Source organism: Paroedura picta, chromosome 18, assembly GCF_049243985.1.
Source record: "Paroedura picta isolate Pp20150507F chromosome 18, Ppicta_v3.0, whole genome shotgun sequence".
Classification (NCBI taxonomy): domain Eukaryota; kingdom Metazoa; phylum Chordata; class Lepidosauria; order Squamata; family Gekkonidae; genus Paroedura; species Paroedura picta.
The window spans coordinates 3,092,609-3,112,158 of record NC_135386.1 but is presented as its reverse complement, the minus strand read 5'-3'; the positions used below and the strand labels follow the sequence as shown (position 1 = coordinate 3,112,158).

At 53.4% G+C, this 19,550-nt stretch overlaps 1 protein-coding gene across 5 annotated transcripts in view; it reads right to left on the bottom strand.

Moving 5' to 3' along the window:
* Window positions 1–406: 406 nt before the first annotated feature.
* The window catches only part of PEAK1 (pseudopodium enriched atypical kinase 1), a 68,260-nt gene continuing 49,116 nt past the window's right edge, over window positions 407–19,550 (bottom strand). For 4 of the 5 annotated variants that reach the window (XM_077317864.1, XM_077317862.1, XM_077317865.1 and 1 more), the window contains 4 exons: window positions 16,178–16,294; window positions 14,186–14,385; window positions 12,589–13,337; window positions 407–6,424 (listed from right to left, as the gene is read on the bottom strand). In XM_077317864.1, the coding sequence (XP_077173979.1) occupies window positions 5,279–6,424; window positions 12,589–13,337; window positions 14,186–14,385; window positions 16,178–16,294 (2,212 nt within the window). In that variant the 3' untranslated portion in view covers window positions 407–5,278. The remainder of the gene's footprint in view (window positions 6,425–12,588; window positions 13,338–14,185; window positions 14,386–16,177; window positions 16,295–19,550) is intronic. The other variant, XM_077317866.1, reaches the window with a different exon arrangement.

Sequence of the window (19,550 nt, the reverse complement as noted above, 5' to 3'; positions counted from 1 at the left end):
GCTATACTTAGAATCCTAGTGATGCTCCGTCTTCTTGGGGGTTTTGGGAGTTCTGGCCCTGCTGGTGGACCTCCTGAGGACCACTGGGTTTGAGCCATTGTGTGACACAGTGTTGGACTGGATGGGCCACTGCCTTGATCCAAGATGGTTTCTCTTATGTTCTCTCAAAGCTCTCTCAGCCCCACTTACCTGACTAGGTGCCTGTTATCAGGAGCGCAAGGGCAATTGTAAGCTGCTTGGAGACTCCATGGGGTCTAAAAGTCAACTTCTTCTTATTCACTCTGTCCAGAGGCTCCAAGATCCTGGAATTGACTCCAGCTGTAACAAATGCCACATTTGAGCATCTTTGGTGCCTCCTTCTCTAAAGACACCGAAAAGAAGATTAAGGCAGCGGCACACCTGGATGCTCAGTGTAATAAAACTAGTTTATTTACACAGTAACAAGGATGCCACGGAGTACACAGCAAAGTACCACATCAAACCGGAGCGTAATCGCCGTCCGATCGCAAAGGAAGGCCGGGAGTTTGTATCCATTAAAAAAAAGAAGTGTAAATATAGATATGAAGCACCAGATATAACAATGCGGTGAACTTCAAACACGATGCTTTCCCCAGGAGGACGGGGTGGTGACAAAGATGAAATCCCCCAACTCGAGGCGTTTGTGACGGAATACCACGGAAAGCTGCATCTGTGTCAGACGGTCAAACTTATTTTGAGGGGGAACAAAGTTTTGTCCCTTTAAATGAAAACAAAGCAGACCCTTTCCTCGCACTTAAAAAATGTTCGGCAGAATTCAGTCGGAAACCGAAAAGCCCCAGGGCGAGAACGGCAAAACTTCCTAAAGAACTGTGCAATTGAAACGGCGATTCGGGGACAAAAAAAAAAAAAAAAGGATCTCTACTAGATGAATTTTTAAAATTCAACCGCTTACGTATATATATTATAGGTTATCTATAATATACATACCGATCAATCATGGGGAGAGGGAAAACGGGGGAATAGACGTGCAGGTTGGCAAGATTCGGTTATAAAAATACGGGCACGCACGGATTTCTCCCTGCCTATTAAAAAATGGCAATCCTTCCTGAAGGACTCCTTCTGGGTTAGGAGGATAATCAACGGAGCGGGAAGGGAACCTCGACGGGACTAAAGGGAAATGCTCAGGTAGCTGGAAATTTCACAGACTGCCATCTGCTCTCTCGCGCGTCGAGACTCAATTGCCTGCACCGTCGCCGGGGGCTTTACGGCCAGAAGTCGGAGGGAAGCGCGAGAACTCTCAGGGAGGTTTCCGTGATGAGTTTTAATCATTTCCAATTAATCTCCTGAGCGTGAAGTTCTTGGCCGGGTTCGAAAAGCCGTGATCCAAGGTGTGGCTAGGTACGGATGAGCCCCGGGTGAAAAACCGGCCTGGCATACGGCCAGCCTGCAGATCGGGTCTCTGGGTCCGTGTTTTGGGTAAAAATAAGAATTGTAATCTCCCACCCCCAACCACAAATTCAATTACAGTACTCCAAAAACAGCTGGCTAGAGGCACTGCTCTTCGGCAAAATCTGGAGCAGGTACGGGGTAGTCACAGTGAAAATTCCTTGACACTTCTCGAGAATTTCTCCCCCTGTCTCCTAAAAAACTAGCATGACGTCTACGGAGCTGGAGAGCATGGTGTATTCTCGGTGGAAGGCAAAGGCATGGACAGCTACCCTCTGCAGGATACCTTTTAGGAGGTTCTAGATGGCTTCGTCAACGCGGCCTAGGTTCGTCCTCCACAAAAGCTGCAGTTGGGGGGGGGGGGGGGACACCCTATACACAGCCATGATTCTTTTTAAAAATATCACAGCCAAAGAACTCATGGGCCTGAGCATAGGGTTCTTTGGGTAGAAACGGCCAACTCGGCTTTGTGGGGGAATGCATTGTTTAATTTGTCTTTTTTTTTAATTAAAAGGGGGCACTATTAAAAAGCAGGTTCGCTAATGGAGGGCAGCTGCCATCGGGGACTCTTCCCCCCCCCCACAAATGTGACAAGGCACTGGATGTGCGATTAAATCAAGACCAAGATTGCCACCCCCCTCCCCCTGGAGAAGATCTAATCAAAGCTCCAGACCACGGTCTTCCTGACCACGGGCTCTTGCAGAGCTCTTTGTTTACCCCTGGCTTAGACTGTGCTCGAATGAGCAGCCGGGCCCTGGAAAATATATCTCTTTACAATCGGTAAATATATACAGAGCGCATCTATATTTACTAAGGCGGTATGGCTATTCCGAGAATCACAATCCTTTGAACGGTGGGCGAGCACGGTTAAGGGGCCTGCATGGTTTCAAAGGCGGGGGCCACCACAGTGAAGGCTCCGTTCTTGGTGCCTGGATTCGAAATTGGACAGTCAACTTATTTTGTTCCTGGTTCTTGCCTGGGGAGCTAACTGGTTCGGTGTGGCCCAAGCTCAGGAGCACAGGGGAGGGGGCTTTTCCGGGAGGTTTGCAACGACAGCTGCGGACTCGGGTGAGAATCTCCCCTGCCCTGGCTACGCGGCACCCGTGTGCGACCACCCCTCCATTTCCAACCATTTGCCCAGCACTAAACAATGAGGAGAACGGCAGCCCAGGCCTAGCTGGCCCGGAGGAGGCTAATACTGCTTGAAATTTCACCACCTCAAACACCAAAGGGCTCCAAGACCACTCTGCTGAGGAGGACACCCCTCCCCTCCCTGCTGCGTAGAATACACAGAACATTCAAGGGTCCTACTTTAGCAGTTGCCTGTCCAGCATGGAAGAGGTACGCAATACACGTTGTTAATACACCAAAAAAGATACCTGGTGGAATGCCTGTTGTGGGGCTCAGAGGTCCACAGGGAGCTAAGTCAGTGGCGAAAGGCTCATTGCCTTGTGTCTGCACACAGATATTAGTCCAAAGGGCACAGAAAAGTAAGGAGCAGTGCGCTTGACTCTATGGGAAGGCTGACGGAGTGACGCGTGAGCATGGGAGAGCGCGCGGGGTAAGCGTTCTGTGTGTGTGTGTGTGTGTGAGATTTCTCCTCTCCCTAATCCATCCGGAACAATGACCGCGTGTCGTTTTGGTGCAAAGCTCAATACAGTATCCTGACTGAGAAAGAACCTTTCTGGAGCCACTGAAAACTACACCGTGGCCTTTGGTATGCTTTTTGGATTTGCGCTCGGGCGGCGGTCCAGGTGCGCTGGCAGTTCTGCCCTTCTGCCTGAAGCATGCTGGGTGCACACCTTGTCAGATCCGCACACCCGCGGCTAACCAAAGCAGGGGGCAGCAAGCATCTAAGGGAGACCGCCGTGGATTCTGGACGTTGCTTGCCTGAGAAAAGGAGAGGGTTCTCCGTAACTCACAAGCCGGGGAATCGGTGAGATATCCGTTCCCCTCTGGCCAGAGGACAGAGCTGGCGGCTGACCTCATTCTCCCCAAATGGTCTCCCCCCACCCCCCCATGCCCCGGGTCTGGTCCGAATACACAGACGCTGTTCAAAGTGGCTTTTTGTTTCCAAGGCTGAAGTAAACAGGTTAGTCACAGTTTTAACGATAAAGGAAACAGCAAATAATAATAATAATAATAATAAAAACAAGAGAAAAACAGCACATGTAACTTTGTGCGCCGATGTGCTGCGAAAGGGGAAGGGCGGGGTCGGGGGTGTCTAGCATCGCGGGTTAAGTCAGTTATGCAACGTAAACACTAAACACGGCTGTGTCATATAATACATCCAAAAATTGCACATATATCCATAGGAGGAAGAGGAGAGAGGAGCGCGGAGAGAGGTGTCCGCTTTCCAACCAGCGCCCGTCCCCCGCCTCGCTGCGAGGAATTCAATACCGGGCTGCAGTTTGCCGTTCGGAGGCACTCCAAGAATACTGAGCAAAGAGACGGGGCGGAGGAGCGAGAGCTGCCGCACTTCCACAGGAAAAGGCCACCATACCGGGGGAGGAAGCGAGCGGCGGCGTCTGCAGGCCATACGTTCCTTCGGCGGACGGTTCTGCTCACTTAGCGTCTCCTCGGTACACGGAGACTCCTTTTGAGTCCCCGGCACGGAGGGTGACGGCCGTGGGATTTGAAGCGATTGGCAGCAACGGCTGAAATGGCTGCGACGGAAGGCTGGGCAAAGTGTTTGCCGCCAAGAGGGTGCGCTCTCCCTCAATTCGCCCCCCCCACACACACACACAAAACACGCACCTCCACGCAAATGTTCTCTTGCAACATAGCTTATTTGTAACTGAAAGATGAGGCAAACGGTGGCTCTCCATGTGTCCATGGACTACAATTCCCATGAGCCCTTGCCTGGCAAGGGCTCATGGGAATTGTAGTCCATGGACACATGGAGAGCCACCGTTTGGCCAGGCCTGCCCTAAGCAATGTTGTCCACCGCATGGTGCAGGAATACCACACGTGTGAGGCAGTTACGGGAAGCTGCTGCAGTCTTGCGCCTGATTTAGGCCATGCGCCTTGCTGGGCCGGAGATGGAGGAAGAGCTGCTTCTCTTCCATCGCCCTCAGTCTGTCTGTGCTGGCTCCTGGGGAACGCGGTTAGAATTAACAGGCCGTCGACAGCCCCAAGGAGGATTAGTGCTGTGAAGGCCCTCTGCTTTTGGGGGGAGCATTCCGACTCGCCGACCGAATCGGGGGCCGAGAAGGGCCAAAAGAGGGGCCAAAGACAACATTATGAAACTCCAGAACCCTTGGCAGAGAAATCTGAGCATCGCCCAGCTCCGCCGGCAGTATTTCTCTTCAAAGTCTGCCTTCTAAGTCCGCCTTCCTTTTTAAAAAAGCAGATGCCGACAGGTGTGTGTGTGTGTGTGGGGGGGGTTGTGACATGTTCAAAACAAACGATCGCTTGCGTATTGCGTGCTGTTTGCCCCTCAGGAAGCGTCAAGGGGCGGGTGGGTGGCAATTTGATCCCAGGACGGCTATCCTAAGTCAAGAACAGTGTCTCGTCGGGATGGGGGTTGTGCCAGGGATCAAAGCTGACGTTCAGGGAAGCCCTGACGGGTATCGGGCTGAACTGTCCCTCAGTAAGGGGGCTGGAGCTGACAGCCTCTCGGGAAGGTGTCGAGCAGGAGCCCCGCCCCTTATGGAAAGTGGTTTTTGCATGGGGGCAGCTCACGCTTGTCGGGCAGGGCATGGTTCACAGAGTAGGGGCTGCTCGCTCCCTCCTGCTACCTAGTGGGATCTGTTTGCTCAGTCTTGGCCGCCTGGACAGCTAAGCTAGAATTCGTCCAGCCAGGCTGGAGAGAAGATTGGGGGACAGGGCTGGCGGAAGTTGGACGCGGCGGCTAGTGCTGCTGCATGATTTTCACCACGCGGCCGAGCGAGTCCGTGGTGGCGAACGCCAGGTACTGGCAGCAAAGCCAGTCTTCCAGGGTGACTTGACATTCCCGGTCCAAAGACCTTTCGGCAAACTTGATCATCAGCAGCGTCCGCTTGATGTCCAGCCAGTTCTGGAGCACCGTCTCCCTCTGGGACGGCCGGCAGCAGGCCTTGAGAGTCTGGAAGAGATCCTCCCGGGGGCCCCAGAGCAAGCACTGGAGGACCCCCTTGGCCTCGGAGATGAGGATCCGTTCCGAGGGGTTGGGGTTGAGGAGGCAGCTGGCCAGCTGCTGGAGCCCCAGGGAGTAAAGGGAACGGCAGGGGATCCGGGGCAGGTCGGCGTGGGTGTACTCCTTCTCCTTCAGCTCCAGGTTTTCGTCGAAGGGGTTGGGGAGGTGGAGCATCTCGTAGATGAGGATGCCCGTCTGGAACTCGTCGCATTTTTTGTACTGCGTCGCGGTGATGATCTCCGGGGCCAGGCGGGACTGGTCCTTCAGGACTTCCGGGTCGACCGTGTGGCTCTTCTGCTTGGCTTGGGAGAAGTTGCTCACGATGAGCCTGGCCGGGCAGGCGGCGGCGGGGTTGGGCTCCACGCACTCCGAGCTGGCGAGGCTCCCTCCGGGCTTGTAGTCCACCTGCAAGAGGTTCTCCAGGCGCAGGTCGCAGTGCGTGATGTGGTAGGGCTTGAGGTGCTCGAGGCCGGAGCACAGCTGCAAGAGGAGGAAGCACACCTGCCGCTCGTACAAGTCCGGGTTGCTCGCGTGGCGCTTGGAAGACTCTCGCACGAAATCGGCCACCGTCAGGTAGGGGACCTCGCGGGTGATGACGACGACCCGGCTGCGCTGCTTGCTGACGAGGGCCGGGGGGCCAGCCGAGCCGTCCCTCTGGGATGGTTCCGCCTCAGAGGGGCTCTCGTGGGCCCTCTGATCCCCCTCTCCCTGCTCCTCCTCTTCCTCGGGCGAGTCCGGATCCTCCCAGGGAAGGAGGCGCACAGGCACGTCGGCTAAGAAATGGCCGCAGTCCTGCTGTATGTTAAAATGAATCGCCAAGCTCTGGCGGATGGCCAGGCTGTGGTAATACTGTTGGGACTCCTTAGCTTTGCTCTTGCAAATCTAGAAGAAGAAGAAGAAAAGGAAACAAACACTCAGTTTTAAGTGGTGCAAATGCGCGCCTGTAAGCGTGGTGCAAGTTGCTATCCCTCCGCTGCATATGGTAAGAGCCAAAGGACGTTTTCATGCTTTTCTGCCTCTCTCCTCGGAACATTCATTTACAGCTGCCTAGAAAGCTACCATCTGGGTGGAAGCTGCCTCCTGCTGAATCAGACTCCATCGGGGTCATTATTGTCCGCTCTGACTGGCAGCAGCTCTCCTGGGTCTAAAGCAGAGGTCCTTGCCAGCATCTTGGCAATGCCATGGGAATGAACTTGGGACTTTCTGACTGCCCCTGAGCCAGGGTCCCAGATCAAGGCCTTTCCCATCCCCTCCTGCCTGGTCCTTTCAGCTGGAGATGCCGGGGATTGAACCTGGGACCTTCTGGCTCTTCCACTGAGCCATGACCCCTCCCTATTATTATGATTTCGTCCCACTTGAACGTTTTGCGTTTGCTTGTCATGCTGAAGGGCTCTGAGGAAGGCGGTTTGGAAGTCCAACCAAAGACTTGTCCTGTTTTGGGACTCTTACTGCAAGATGAAACACTTAATGCTGCCTTTCCCTAGTACCCGGCCGAAAAACGATGGAAAACGACCCCGACAGAATGTGCTAATTCTGCAAAGGTGAATAATTGTCATTAGTTCAAGGGGACACTGTCTGTCTATTGCTTGTTAGCGCTGCCGTGTTTGGAAGCCAAAAGAGCATGCCAAGAACGAAACGTTTCCCCCTCCCCTCCCCTCGGAGATGTGGTAACTCTATCAAGTTCTCCCCAAAACATCGGTACTTGGCGCTCTCTCAAACGCCTTTATTGTTTTGGGAAGAAACTATGAGCAGACCGTAAAAACATCCAGAGTCCATTACAAATGTGCTTCAGCGGGAAGAAACGCCGTAACCTGAAGAAGCAATAGGAGACTTGAGGCGCATATGGCCAAAATGAGGTTTGGCTCCCCAAAAAAAGCCCACTTAAAAAAACAGAACAAAAACATTTGCTGATGCGGCAGGAATGAATGAGTCTGGACGCTTTACTCGCTGGCACGTCTTTGCGCCCCTGACTTAGAAAAACACCCCAAAGATGGAAAGATCTTTATTATTATTATGTTTTTCAGAGCGAAATCCACACCGAGGTCACCTTGGCTGAGGGAAACAAGGACGGGATGAGGCTTAGAGCTCCGCCCTGCCAAATAAAGGCTGCTTTTAGTTGAGCTGTGCTGATAAGATACAGCCAGATGTATGGCAAGCGAGCCACCGAGTGTCACGGGGCCAGAAGCATCAGGAAGGTTCCTGCAGCTGGCTGAGGGCGACCTCCATAGAGGTTTCAAGGCAAGAGGCGCCCAGCCGTGGTTGGCCCTTGCCTGTCTCTGCATAGAAACCCTGGCCTTCCTTGGTGGTCTCCCCTCCAAACCCTGACCAGGGCCGATCCTGATTAGCTTCTGAGATCTGACGAGATCAAGCTAGCCTGGGCCGTCTTGGGGAAATAGAAGCAGCAGGGACTAAGAGAGGAAAGGGGAGCTGGGACCAGCTGGAAGATTGGGAAAGAAGAGAGGAAACCAGGACGGGCGGCGAGGGGGACATGTGGCCGAGCCGAGGAAGAGTTCAGGGGAAAGGAAGGTGGAACAAAGCTGCTTTGGGACCGGCAGGTGTCCATCTCCTCTGCGCAAGGGCACAGCCCGCGAACGGCACGTTTCCAGACACATCCGTGCACAGCAGCAAGCGGCTGGCCTGCTATCTGTTAGCGAGCAAGGCAGGCCATTTTAACTTGTTTAAAAAAAAGAGAGAGAGAGGGAGGGGAAAATCGTATTGTCTTGGGATGAGAACGAGGGTCTGGCATATAATAAGTGTGATAAATACAAAGGAAAATAACAGCCTGAATTTGTGTCCTGTCATTTACCGCAGATTACATATAGATTAAGGCTCAGGGTGATCTATGAGCACCAAGCCTAGACATCGCTCCAAGTCATTTGAGCGGCTTCACAGGGGGGGGATTAAGCATATTTAATGCGGCCGGGTCCTCCTGGCCCTGGAGGAGCTCTTGAGGACAACAAACAAAGCAGCGGGCAGGTATAATTTGGGAACTGCACATAGGGAGGGGGCAAATTGGGCTATGGAGACCAGCCATCTACCACCACCTCTTTCCCAGTACTCTTTCCTATGGCCCAAATGTGGGCTGTATCATCAGGGGCATCACGTCAAAATCACAAGATGTTGTACTCCTGCTGGATATGGCTTGGGTCAGACCCCACCTGGAGCCCTGTGTGCAGTTCTGGAGGCCTCCTTTCAAAAAGGACGTGGACAAAACGGAGAGGGGGCAGAAGAGAGCGATGAGGATGATCCGGGGCCCGGGGACCAAGCCCTGGGAGGAAAGGCAGAGGGACTTGGAGAAGAGGAGAGGGAGAGGGGACATGGTGGCTCTCTTGACGTATCTGAAAAGTTGGCACTTGGAGGAGGGCAGGGAGTGGCTCCTGTTGAAAGCAGAGGTCCCAGAGTAATAGGTTTAAACTATGTGTAGAACAGCACCGGCTAGATATTAGGAGAAACATTTCACTGTCAGAGTAGCTCCACAGTGGGATCGGCTGCCTGTGGAGGTGGTGATGACCTGCCCCGCACTGGGCGTCTTCAAGCAGTGGCTGGATAGATATTTCTCCTCGATGCAATAAGGCCAGCTGCTCACCTTCCTTGCACAGTTCGCTGCACAATGGCCATCTGGCGCCCGTGGAGATCCCTTTCCCCAGAAAAGTCACCAAACCCTGGGTCTGATATCTTTCTGGGGAGAAAAAGAGCTGTGAGCGAGACCCTTTGTATCTCCGCAGGCTTTTAATGCCTCCGAACTGTGTTGACAACGGCAGTCAACGGCCTATGGATTTCTGTGTCTTGGCACACTGGCGGAACAAAGCAAAGCTGCTATGCCAGATCGGGGAAGGGGGGGAGGGAGAGGAAAAAGTTCAAAGAGGATGTGTGGAAGGTGAGGCCTGCCAGGGACAAGACGCCTGTCATGACATCCTTTTTCATGCCACGCTGCGAAAACCGGGCTTTTGTGTAAGGGAGCAAAATTGCGCAACGCTGTAGCTTTGGCAACGGCCCGAGATGTTTGACTCATATTTAAAGGCGATGATGGGTGGTCACCTGTGGGGTCAAGACAGGCCTCAAAGCTGGCTCTCGCTGCTCTTCAAATTCCGCCGGGTTCGACATGAATAGACGAGCTTTCTTCTGAATCCTGAGGAAGGCCGAGCTGGAATCCAGCAGCCGGCCTTGATCATTCTAACCTCCGCAGCCCGGGAGGAAACAAAACAGACCACGGCAAGGGGGAGAGAAGGCAGCCGATTCTGGTTTCAAGCTGAGGAGCAAATGGAAGCAAAAGCGTCTTTTTCAGAACACCCAAACGGTCCCTTACGGACAAGTCACCCCAAAGGGGAAGCTCTTCAGCATCTGAGCAGGACTCCTCTGGGTGGGGTGTCCAGCAATTTCCGGCCTGGGCTCTTCTGCTCAGAAGAGAGCCAGGAGATTAACTGCAATTGCTTGCAGAGCTCGGTTGCTCCCAGCGCCCCAAAATAAGGCAATATCGAACTTGGTTTCCACCTCGCTGGACACATAATGATATGGAACCAGAAGGGATGACCTGCCGATACCCACGGCGCAGGCGGGACGCAACCTCCGTGTGGCTTGACAGGATATCGATGTGTGATATTTTGACACGGCCTTAGCTGAATCCACGGCTCATTTTTTTTTTGGAATCCCTGCAAACTAATCGTGATAAAGTCAAAGAAAATTAGGCTATTAATTTACCCGGCGCAGCAATTAGACCAATCGGGAGCCGAGCCTCCAATTAGCTCAGCTGGGCTCCTTGCCACAGAAATAAATCAACTGCAGCAGCACCTGCTCAATGTGTGGCCCGGGGGGTCCCGCTCTTGATCTTCATGGGACCCTCCGTCCGTGCCGTGCCCCCTTGTGAAGGCCTTCAATCTGTCAGGAAGCGCCGCGTGATGAATTCACACCAATCTGGGTTAATTTTTGAGCGTAGAGCACTGGGCGTCTTGAAGTTGGTGTGTTTAAGAGTTTTTGGGTTTTGCTTTTGTTTGCAGCGCAAGCCCCTTAAGCATGGTTTGCGTTGACCTGGACGGCCCAGGCAGGCGAGCCTGATTTGGCCAGCTCTCAGACGTGGAGCCGGGCCGGGCCGGTCGTGGCTCGTCTTTGGAGAAAGAAGGCAGGTAACGGAAAACCACCTGTGTATGTCTTTGGCCCTGACATGGGCAGCTCAGCCTAGTCGAATCTTGTCACATCTCGGAAGCTAAGCAAGGGCAGCCATGGTTAGCTCTTGGAGGGGAGACTGCCTGAGAAATCCAGGGTCTCTACGCAGAGGCAGGTAGCTGCAAACCACTTCTGAATGTCTCTTGCATTGACCCCCCCCCCGGGCTGCCATAAATCGGGGTGCCAGGCCACAGAGCCCAGCTGTCCATGGACTACAATTCCCAGAAGCCCCTGCCAGCACCCTCCAGGGGAACGGAACTCTGTTCCTCAACAAGTGTGTGAGGGTGTCACGCTATGGCTCCAGTTACACCTGGATATCCTTTCTGGATCCCTCCTGGTGCGGCTTCAGACATGGCACTGCGGTCCAAGTGGCGGCTTTATCGCAGCTTCGCAGAAGACTTAAAAAGAAAAAAAATCCCAAAACTTCCAAACCAACAAGCGCTTCTGAAAAGAAAGGACATCAAAGTCACCTCCGCTAGTGAGAACAGACATCATTATTTCAGGTAGCTTTTCCTTCGCCAAAGTCTCCCGGCTAAATATAGCTACTCTCAGAGCCACCTGGCGTATCTCAGAGGCAGGGGACTCCGGCGTTGCCACGAGAATGATCAATAGCACGGCACTAATTATTTCCCCGCAATGCATCACTTTGTTATTCAGGTCCTGGCGGTGACGGCGTCGGGGATTCACGGGTGATCTTTGCGGTGGCGCAGGGCTCGTCCAGGACCGGTCCCCTTCCCCCATGTGCTAGCGGGGGTGTGCTGTGTTTTAGACACAGGACAGTTTTCGTTCTCCCAGCGGCGGAGCTCTGGAATTCTGACAGGGGGGCTGCAGAAGCAAAATGGCTTCTGCGGGAGATGGAACCTGTCACAAAACAATTAACTTCAGATCCTTGTGCTTCGGGGGCCAGCTTTTGGCAAAACAGGATTTTCAAAACACCTGTACAGCCCATTAAATCTCCAATGGTCAAGCAGGAGCCCCCGGTGGGCAGAAAGCCCTACCTGGCCCCACCTTAAAAGCACCATCCTGAGGAGCCTCTGCAGGACAGCAAAGGCAGGTGACGCTCCAGAGAATGCAACTCGTCTATGTGACTCGACAGTCCTCGGTTGTAGGGGCAAGGGGGTGCTCTGCGCGGCGGGTTTCTGCCGTCACGGAGCAACACGGAACGGCTACGTTTAGCCTGATCTGGTCATAGATAATCTATTTCCTGGATGGCGGTCGAAAAGCTGCTTGCGATTCGTAGAACGGAAGGTCTGAAGCGAGTGAGAGGAAGCAAGTGCCGAAAATAAGGAGCGCTGAAAAGCGGATCCTTCAAAAACGGAGGAGCTAGAAAGGTTTCTTCGCTTCCCTCCTGTTGATGAACCCAGCAGGGATTTGTCTCCCTTTATAATTCGAACCCAAGTATGCTACACACAAACGGGGCTTTCCAAACAAAACAAAACGCCCCAGCAGAATGGTTTTTAAAAACCCACAACGCTTGAGGCCCAGTTCCAAATTATTCAGTGCCGTGAATGGGAGAATTCGAAGCCCCACCGCCTTTTTCAGTTTCGTTTCATCGCAGTCTTTCTGAAGGGTCAAGGGAGGGCATTTTCCCAGGCCGGCCCTGGAGACCCGAGGAATGGAATGTATGGGGAAAAAGGGCTCAGGGCAGGCTTCTAAAAACGGCCTCTCCAGCAAGTTTGGCCTTAGACCTAGTCTAAACCAACTTCTGCAGCAGACTGGGGCATCCCACCGTCCTGCGGCAAGCGATTAGGCTCAGGATGCTAGCACAGGTGGATCGGCAACCCCAAACGGCATTCTCCCCCAATGCACTTCCTTTCTACCCCACCATCCCCCCCCCATGAGGATCCAAAGAACCTCTGCGGCCGAACCCCCCCCCCCCCCCATACCTTGACGGCGTAGCTGTTGAGGGGATCTTTCGCGTACGACGCCCGATAGTAGACGGCGTCTCCCGCCTCGCAGCAAGGCCGGTCGCTGGTCAGCCGGAAGTCCGACCAGCTGTCCACGCCGAAGCGGAGCTGGTCCTTCTGCCCGGCCATGAAGAGGTCTTCGCACTTGGCGGATAACGTCTTCAGGGCGTCCGTGTGCAGGCTCCGGATCTTGCTCACCACCTCGTCCCTGTTTTCGAGGCCTCGGTAAAGCGCGTGGCGCTGGGGCTTCGGGGCGGCCCTGCCGGGCTTGCCGTAGGTGGCGGGCCTCCCCGACAGGGACTCGGCGCTGTTGGAAGCCCTGCCCTTCATCCCGAGAGCGGTGTGGCTGGCGAAGGCGCCGGCCGCCGACCCGATGGGCAGCCCTTTCGCGAGAGGCCTGTCTAGGGAGTCTCCCGACTCGTCGTCCATGACCTTGAGCTCGGAGCTGAGGGACGAGCAGGCGCTGCCTGCTTCCCAGCGGGTGTCGAGGTCGTAGGTGGGGTTGGCCACGACGCACAGGCTGCTCTCCGGACCCGGCTTCTGGGGTTCTTTGGGGAACGGCTCCGTGTGTGCTCGGAGAACGGTCTTCTTGGGCAGCGGCGGCGGGGTGGGATGCGTGGCGGGTGGCGCGTCCGGATCCGCGGCCCCCCCGAAAGCGATGGCGTCGTCCAAGGCCCCCTTTGTTTGCCGCGGTTGTTTTGGAGGAATCATCGCTGCCCTGGATGGACCTGGGTGGCAATAGAAAAAACGCATACACACCTCAGAACATTTAAGCCTAGTGAGAAACACGTCATGTCAAACAGTATGAAATGCTGCCTAAATGCTGGCTGGGACCACTGGGCACTGACAACATTTTGCCAGCATGCGCCGGGGGAGGGGAGGGGCTTGTATTATAGAATCACAGAATCTTAGAATCATAGAGTTGGAAGGGGCCATACAGGCCATCTAGTCCAACCCCCTGCTCAATGCAGAATTAGCCCTAAGCATCCTAAAGCTCACCTCCTTCCCACCAGCTCTGTAAAACACCCTGCAATTAAAACATTAAAGTAGCGATCCCCAACCTGTGGGCCGTGGACCACATGTGGTCCTTGGACTAATTGAAGGGGGGCCCCGAAGGACGCCTTCTCCCCCCCCCCCCCGGCCCTTTACAACAAACTTTGGGTGTCCTTGTCTCCCATCACTCCCAGATGGGACTATCTCGTTGCAGAGAAACAAGCTCAGGGTTCCCATTGATTTGTCATTGTCATGAGTTAAAATTTCCATGAAAATAAAACGTTCCTTATGTTAATTGTTGCGCCGTGTCTGTATCTTATTTTGAAGGGATGTTTAAATATGACCATAGCGATCAGAGAGCGTTAGGGCAGTGGTTGAGAGTAGAGGAGTAAACTACCTCCCCCCCCCCCCACCGGGCCTCAGTAAAATTGTCAAGCGTTGAGTGGTCCCCGGTGATCAAAAGGTAGGGGCCCACTGCATTAAAGGCTAAAGCTCTCTTTTTGCAACGGGACTTCTGAAAAGGAAAGGAAAGGTGACGCCCCCATTCCACGTTGGAGCCGACACGCAAACGCGAGGCCCTTACCCAGGTTGCTGTACGTAGCGCTGCAGCCGCTCAGGTCGGAAGAGTCAGACATCTCTTCTCTCTCATCGTCCCCTTGTGCCATTTCCAGAGGGCACGGCGGGACGGGCGAAGCATGGCGGCTGCTCGGCGGCTTTTCGAGCGCAGATCGTGGAACGCACGGCGAGGTGTCGTTTCCCGGCGTGGCTTCGTTGGGCACGTGACTAGAGCAAACACAAAGACACTGCTCACCCGGGGGTGTTACATTTTTTTGCCTCCCCAGAAGACTGAAGTCCAAAAGGCGACTGAGAATGGGCACGCCTCGAATACTTAGCGGCTTTGTCATTTTGATCTTTCGGAGTTTCTAATAGATCCCTGCCAAGTTCATGGCACGTATTTATGTGTGATGGAACCAGTATAACCTAGGTCCCTATGGCCCTGATCCCACAGGAATTACACTGCTCATCGATCTGTCCCTGAGCCTAATTGAAGGCCTTCCTTTTGCCCTTCAAAGCCCTACACTGCTTGGAGCCGGGTGTCTGACGGATTGCCTCCTGCCATTCACTCCTGCCCTGGAATTGATCGCAGGGCGAGGCCTTCCTCACAGTCCCAAGCAAACATTGTAGCAGTTTTAAGATCAGGCTGCACGTTAAGGCAGTTCGCCATGGCCGAAAGGTTTTTTACTGAAGGAAGGTGTGCTTCTTTGTCAAGAGTGAAACGGTTAGCAATTGGGATGGCTCCAGCCAGGAAAACTGCATGGGGATGCTGGCCCTTCACAATCTGCCCTGAGGACGGCTGAACATCCAGCTCCTGACCCAGACGTGTTACAGCAATTATGCAGAATAATAAAGGTCCAAACTGCAAGAGGCTGCAGTCTCATTGACCAAATCACGGACGTGGGCGAAATTTAAAGGGTACATGTGGTGACGCTTGACCTCATGCGCATGCGCGTGCCCCTTTTATGCTGCGTGTGTGTCTGAAGGCCATCCAGTTGATAGACTGTTTGCTTGTGGGAAAGGAGGCTTTTACCATTCAGGGGCTGCCAGGAAACCACAGACTACAAGTAATCAACTAAGCACAGAAAGTAGTTCTGCACCCTGAGCCACAGGGGAGAGCAGTATATAAATAGAAGGAAGGAAGGAAGGAAGGAAGGAAGGAAGGAAGGAAGGAAGGAAGGAAGGAAGGAAGGAAGGAAGGAAGGAAGGAAGGAAGGAAGCAGAATAGGACTCAGGGGGAAGGGAGGGAGGAGAATAGGACTCAGGGCTAAGGGAAGGGAAGGAGGGAGGAAGGAAGGATAGGACTCAGAGCTAAGGGAAGGAAGGAGAATAGGACTCAGGGTTAAGGAAGGAAGAGTTCTCAGGCAATCCGTAGTGTTCCTCATCAAGGCATGCCTCTCATTTTCATACGATCTAGCCCACATTCATGTGCTCCCTTTATTATCACACTCATGGGGGGAAAAAAATCATCCACACCGGTTAGTAAGCCAAACGATAAAACCCCAAACAAGCGTTATCTTCCTACCATTACTGATAATATTATACCGACGTGCATCGTAACAGCGTGAATGCATTAAGCACACAAAAAAACCAAGTGTATATTAAGGGGTTAGCCCGGTTAATTTCACACACTCACACGTTAGGAAACCTTCAAACACAATCAAAGTTGTAAATTCACTTTGGGAACTGAAGGTGCTTTGCATTTTTGACTGTTGTGTCCCAACCCTGTGCCTTTTCTGCTCTTTGACCCTCTGATGCTCTTCCTCCGCATCCCTCCTGTGACAGTTGCGTGGCCGCAAAGAGAGAATGTCCCATAACTGGACGCTAATCTTAACTTAACAAAAAGCACTTGCTTCGGCCTCCGACACGGGCCGGTCCCTCCGAAACCCATTTTACTTGGACTGGCGGAGCGCGGAAAGAGCTCGGGTCTGGTCGGACACACAACCCTTTGAGAAATACGCTGCCAAAGTAAATTGACAACTGGAGGAGGAGGAGGAGGAGGAAGGAAAAAAGAACTCACCCACTGTATTCACTCACACAGTTCCCCATTAAAGGAAATTCTCGCAAAGCCTTCTTGAGCTTTTGGATCATGTCTCGGAACTCTTGCGAAGCATTTAGTCCGCCGGGGTCTGGCGAGCTACGGTTTGGGCAAAGCGGTGAGCGACAAAGGCTGAATGAGATCACCCACTGCACCTTGGTGTTTACCAGAAGGGGGGGGGACTGGACGGACTGGGGAATGTGCCAAAAACACCTTAGGCAAACTCGGCAGGAGCAAAGTTGAAGCTCTTCCCCTTCTTAACCCTCTCCCCGCACTGGCAGATGCGATGCTTTCTCCCACCTCCCTGGCCCCCCGGTGACTCTGCCTGGCCAGACGCAAATGCCCCTCAAAGAGCAGCTGCCGATTGCCAGGCAGGAAAAAAGAAGCTGACTTTTAAAAACTTTTTTTCTGGGGGGGGGGAAGAGAAAACAAACAAAAAATGGGCATTGCTCTCGTAGATTTTATGTTCTGACGCCGCGGCAGCAGTCCTGAGCGAAGGAGGAAGCTACACTTTGTACCTGCCCACAGCTTAAAAAAAAAAGGGGGGGGGAAGGGATTGGTTCTGAGCAAGCTATCATAAGACGCCCAGACAGAATGACTCAGCTCAGTCATTGCACAATGCAAGGCTGGAGACTCCGGTATCTGATGGGGGAAAAAAAAAACTACAGAAGGGGGAGGGAGGAATCTGTGCTTTGACTAGTGGCGACCCAAAATAGTCCATAAAATAGTGACCGTGGCAGGAAGTCTCAGAACATTAAGCTTGTTTGGATGTTTCTTCCTGTTTTAATAACGCTGCTGGGGCCGGGATGCCGGAGTCAAAGTCCGTGAGCCTCAGCCCTCCAAGCCGGTCGCCGCCCGACTTAAGCGGAGGTTTGGTTGCACAAAAGAAGAGGCAGAACAGAGAAGCCCTGGGCCACCGACGATAACCTTGCCTGTTATCCTAGATTCCGCGTCACCCGGGGTGCCTGAGCTTGGGTCATGACGATCCGTTCAAAAATTAAGCAGACTGAACTCCGTGGGCGTTCCAGCCATGAATACCCTGGTGACACAGCTCGACAAAGCAGGAAGGGGTTACTCACTGGTGGCACGGATGAGTCTGCATCTGCAAACTTGGAAATGAGGAAGCCACAAATGGGCTTGGCTAAAGGGAAAGGGCAGGGGGGGGGAGACCAGTGGAGCCAGGCTCCAATGCCCACCTGGCTCATTTTTATGCTCGCCCCAGCCCCATTCTGGCTACGGCCTGAACCACCTGAGGCTAGACGGATGGCAGCCTGAGAAAGGGCCTTCTTGGTCGTGGCGCCCAAACTCTGGATCTCCTTGCCCAGGGAGAGCCGTCTCCCCGCATTGGTGCCTTTTGTATAGGGCGATTAAAAGACAAGTATAAAACACACAGGCCTTGACCTGAGCCTGTAGACCCAAAGCCACCGGTCTGAGCACTTCTCAGCGTTCAATATAGAGTACACAGGAACAGCCTAAAGTTAATGACGTCCAAACAAGACCACAATCGCAGTGAACAGGAACTAATGCGTCCCGGCTCTCAGGGCCTTCTTCAGAGGCCACAAATACATACATATAAAGAACATATTAAGCTGAATACATCTTTTTCAGTTCCAGCAGGGCCGTCACTTCTGACCGGCGTCCCTAGACCGTCCTCTAAAACTTATTTCTGTGCAAGCAGAGGGTGTCCCTCTCCCCAGTCACCAAGGGCCATAGTTGGAAGACCTCTGCGTAAAGTTGTTTGGGATCCCATATTTCTCGGCCGTGTCATCTTGCTGTTCCTGCATTATTCTCCAATTTCTTTAATCCAGTTTGCGCACCGTTTATATTGTCCCACCTTACGCTGTTTTTATTGCACTGCGCTCTGCTTTTATAATTCGATATTGTACCGTACGTCTCATTGCTGCGTCCTTTGCAGTGCTCCGAAACGCCACCGTCCACCTCCTCAAGGAGAGAGAGAGACACACACACACACACACACATGCATGATGTGATTTGTCTCTGTGGGGTATCATTTTGTCAGGCTTCCAGCTTAGCAAGGTCGTTTTGAGTTTCGTTTGCCCTCTGCGCTGTCCCTCCCAGTCCTGCATGGTCTGATTGCAGTTCGAACTGATTTCTCTCCAACCCTCCAAGCTAAATCGCAGATAAAAATGCTGGAAAGTATTAGGTCCTGAAGCATTGAAGGAAAAACCCTGTTCTCCGCTGTCAGTAAACTTGAGGCCTGGAAGACTTCCGTGTCTCAAGGTTTAGAAGAACTTGCAGAAAGGCAGGAATGGGGCGACAGCTCAAAATCCTGCCGGGCGCTTGGCCAGGGGAAGAAATCCCCCCAGTGAAACCGCCTGCCTCATCTCAGAAGAATGCAAAGGAATTTACTGCTCCAGCGAGACAACCCGCCAACCGGAAAAACCTGAAGGAACGGCTCAGCCCCCAAAGCCTGTGCAAAATGTGGGGCAGAGGGCACAGCCCTTGCCTGTCTCTGACACTTGGAGGGGAGGCGTTTGGGGCCAGCTGCAAGAAGCCCTGAAAAAAAGTGACTGAGGCTAGAACCTGCCTCGACTATATTCTTAGCCAGATGCTGCGGTAAATACGAGCAATGACGCTAGAGCTCCCTACGAAGGGGTGAGGACAAGGGTGATGTGGGGGGCCGCCAGCTCTGGGCTGGGAAATGTTCGGAGGTGGGCCTCATCAGAATATAACGCCACGGAGTCCAACCCCCCCCCCCCCAAAAAAAAGCAGCTGCTGTTTTCTCCAGGGGAACTGATCTCGGTGGATGATGGTGCAAGATCTCCAGGTGCCCCCTGGAGGGTGGCAGCCCTAGAGATGGAGCTGTTAAGTGTGGGATTTAGATTTTGAGAGTGAAGGCCTCCCCGCCTCACCAGAGCTCAATGGATGACGTATCTAGTCTGACGAAGCTGAAGGTGTTCGGGAATGTTCTCCTCGGGACCCAACGGACCAGCGTGGACGGCAGAGGGAGGGCTAGAAAGCTAAGGGGTAGGGGAAGACCATAGGCTGGGCTGAAGCAACTTGAGTTTACCAGCACCAATTCCTAGGTAAAGGAGCGTCAACAGTGAGCGTCAGAGAAGCAACCCAACACTGCATCCTCTCCCGCTCAGGGTCATCTCCCCCCCCCCCCTCCCCAAAGGAGGTCTCTTAATTTGGCAAGAGTTCTGAGCCAGGGAGCTTGCAGATGCAGGATGCCATAGGAGGAGGGGTATCTTGGTTTCACAGGCTGGTTGGCGTTTGCCAATCAACCCGCTGTCTGTCAGCAGTCTAATCCTGACCTCCGACACCACAGCAAGGAGAACGCTTGAGAGGCCTGTGTTTTAAGGCTGGAGGTGTCTCTCCCTTAATCCGACAA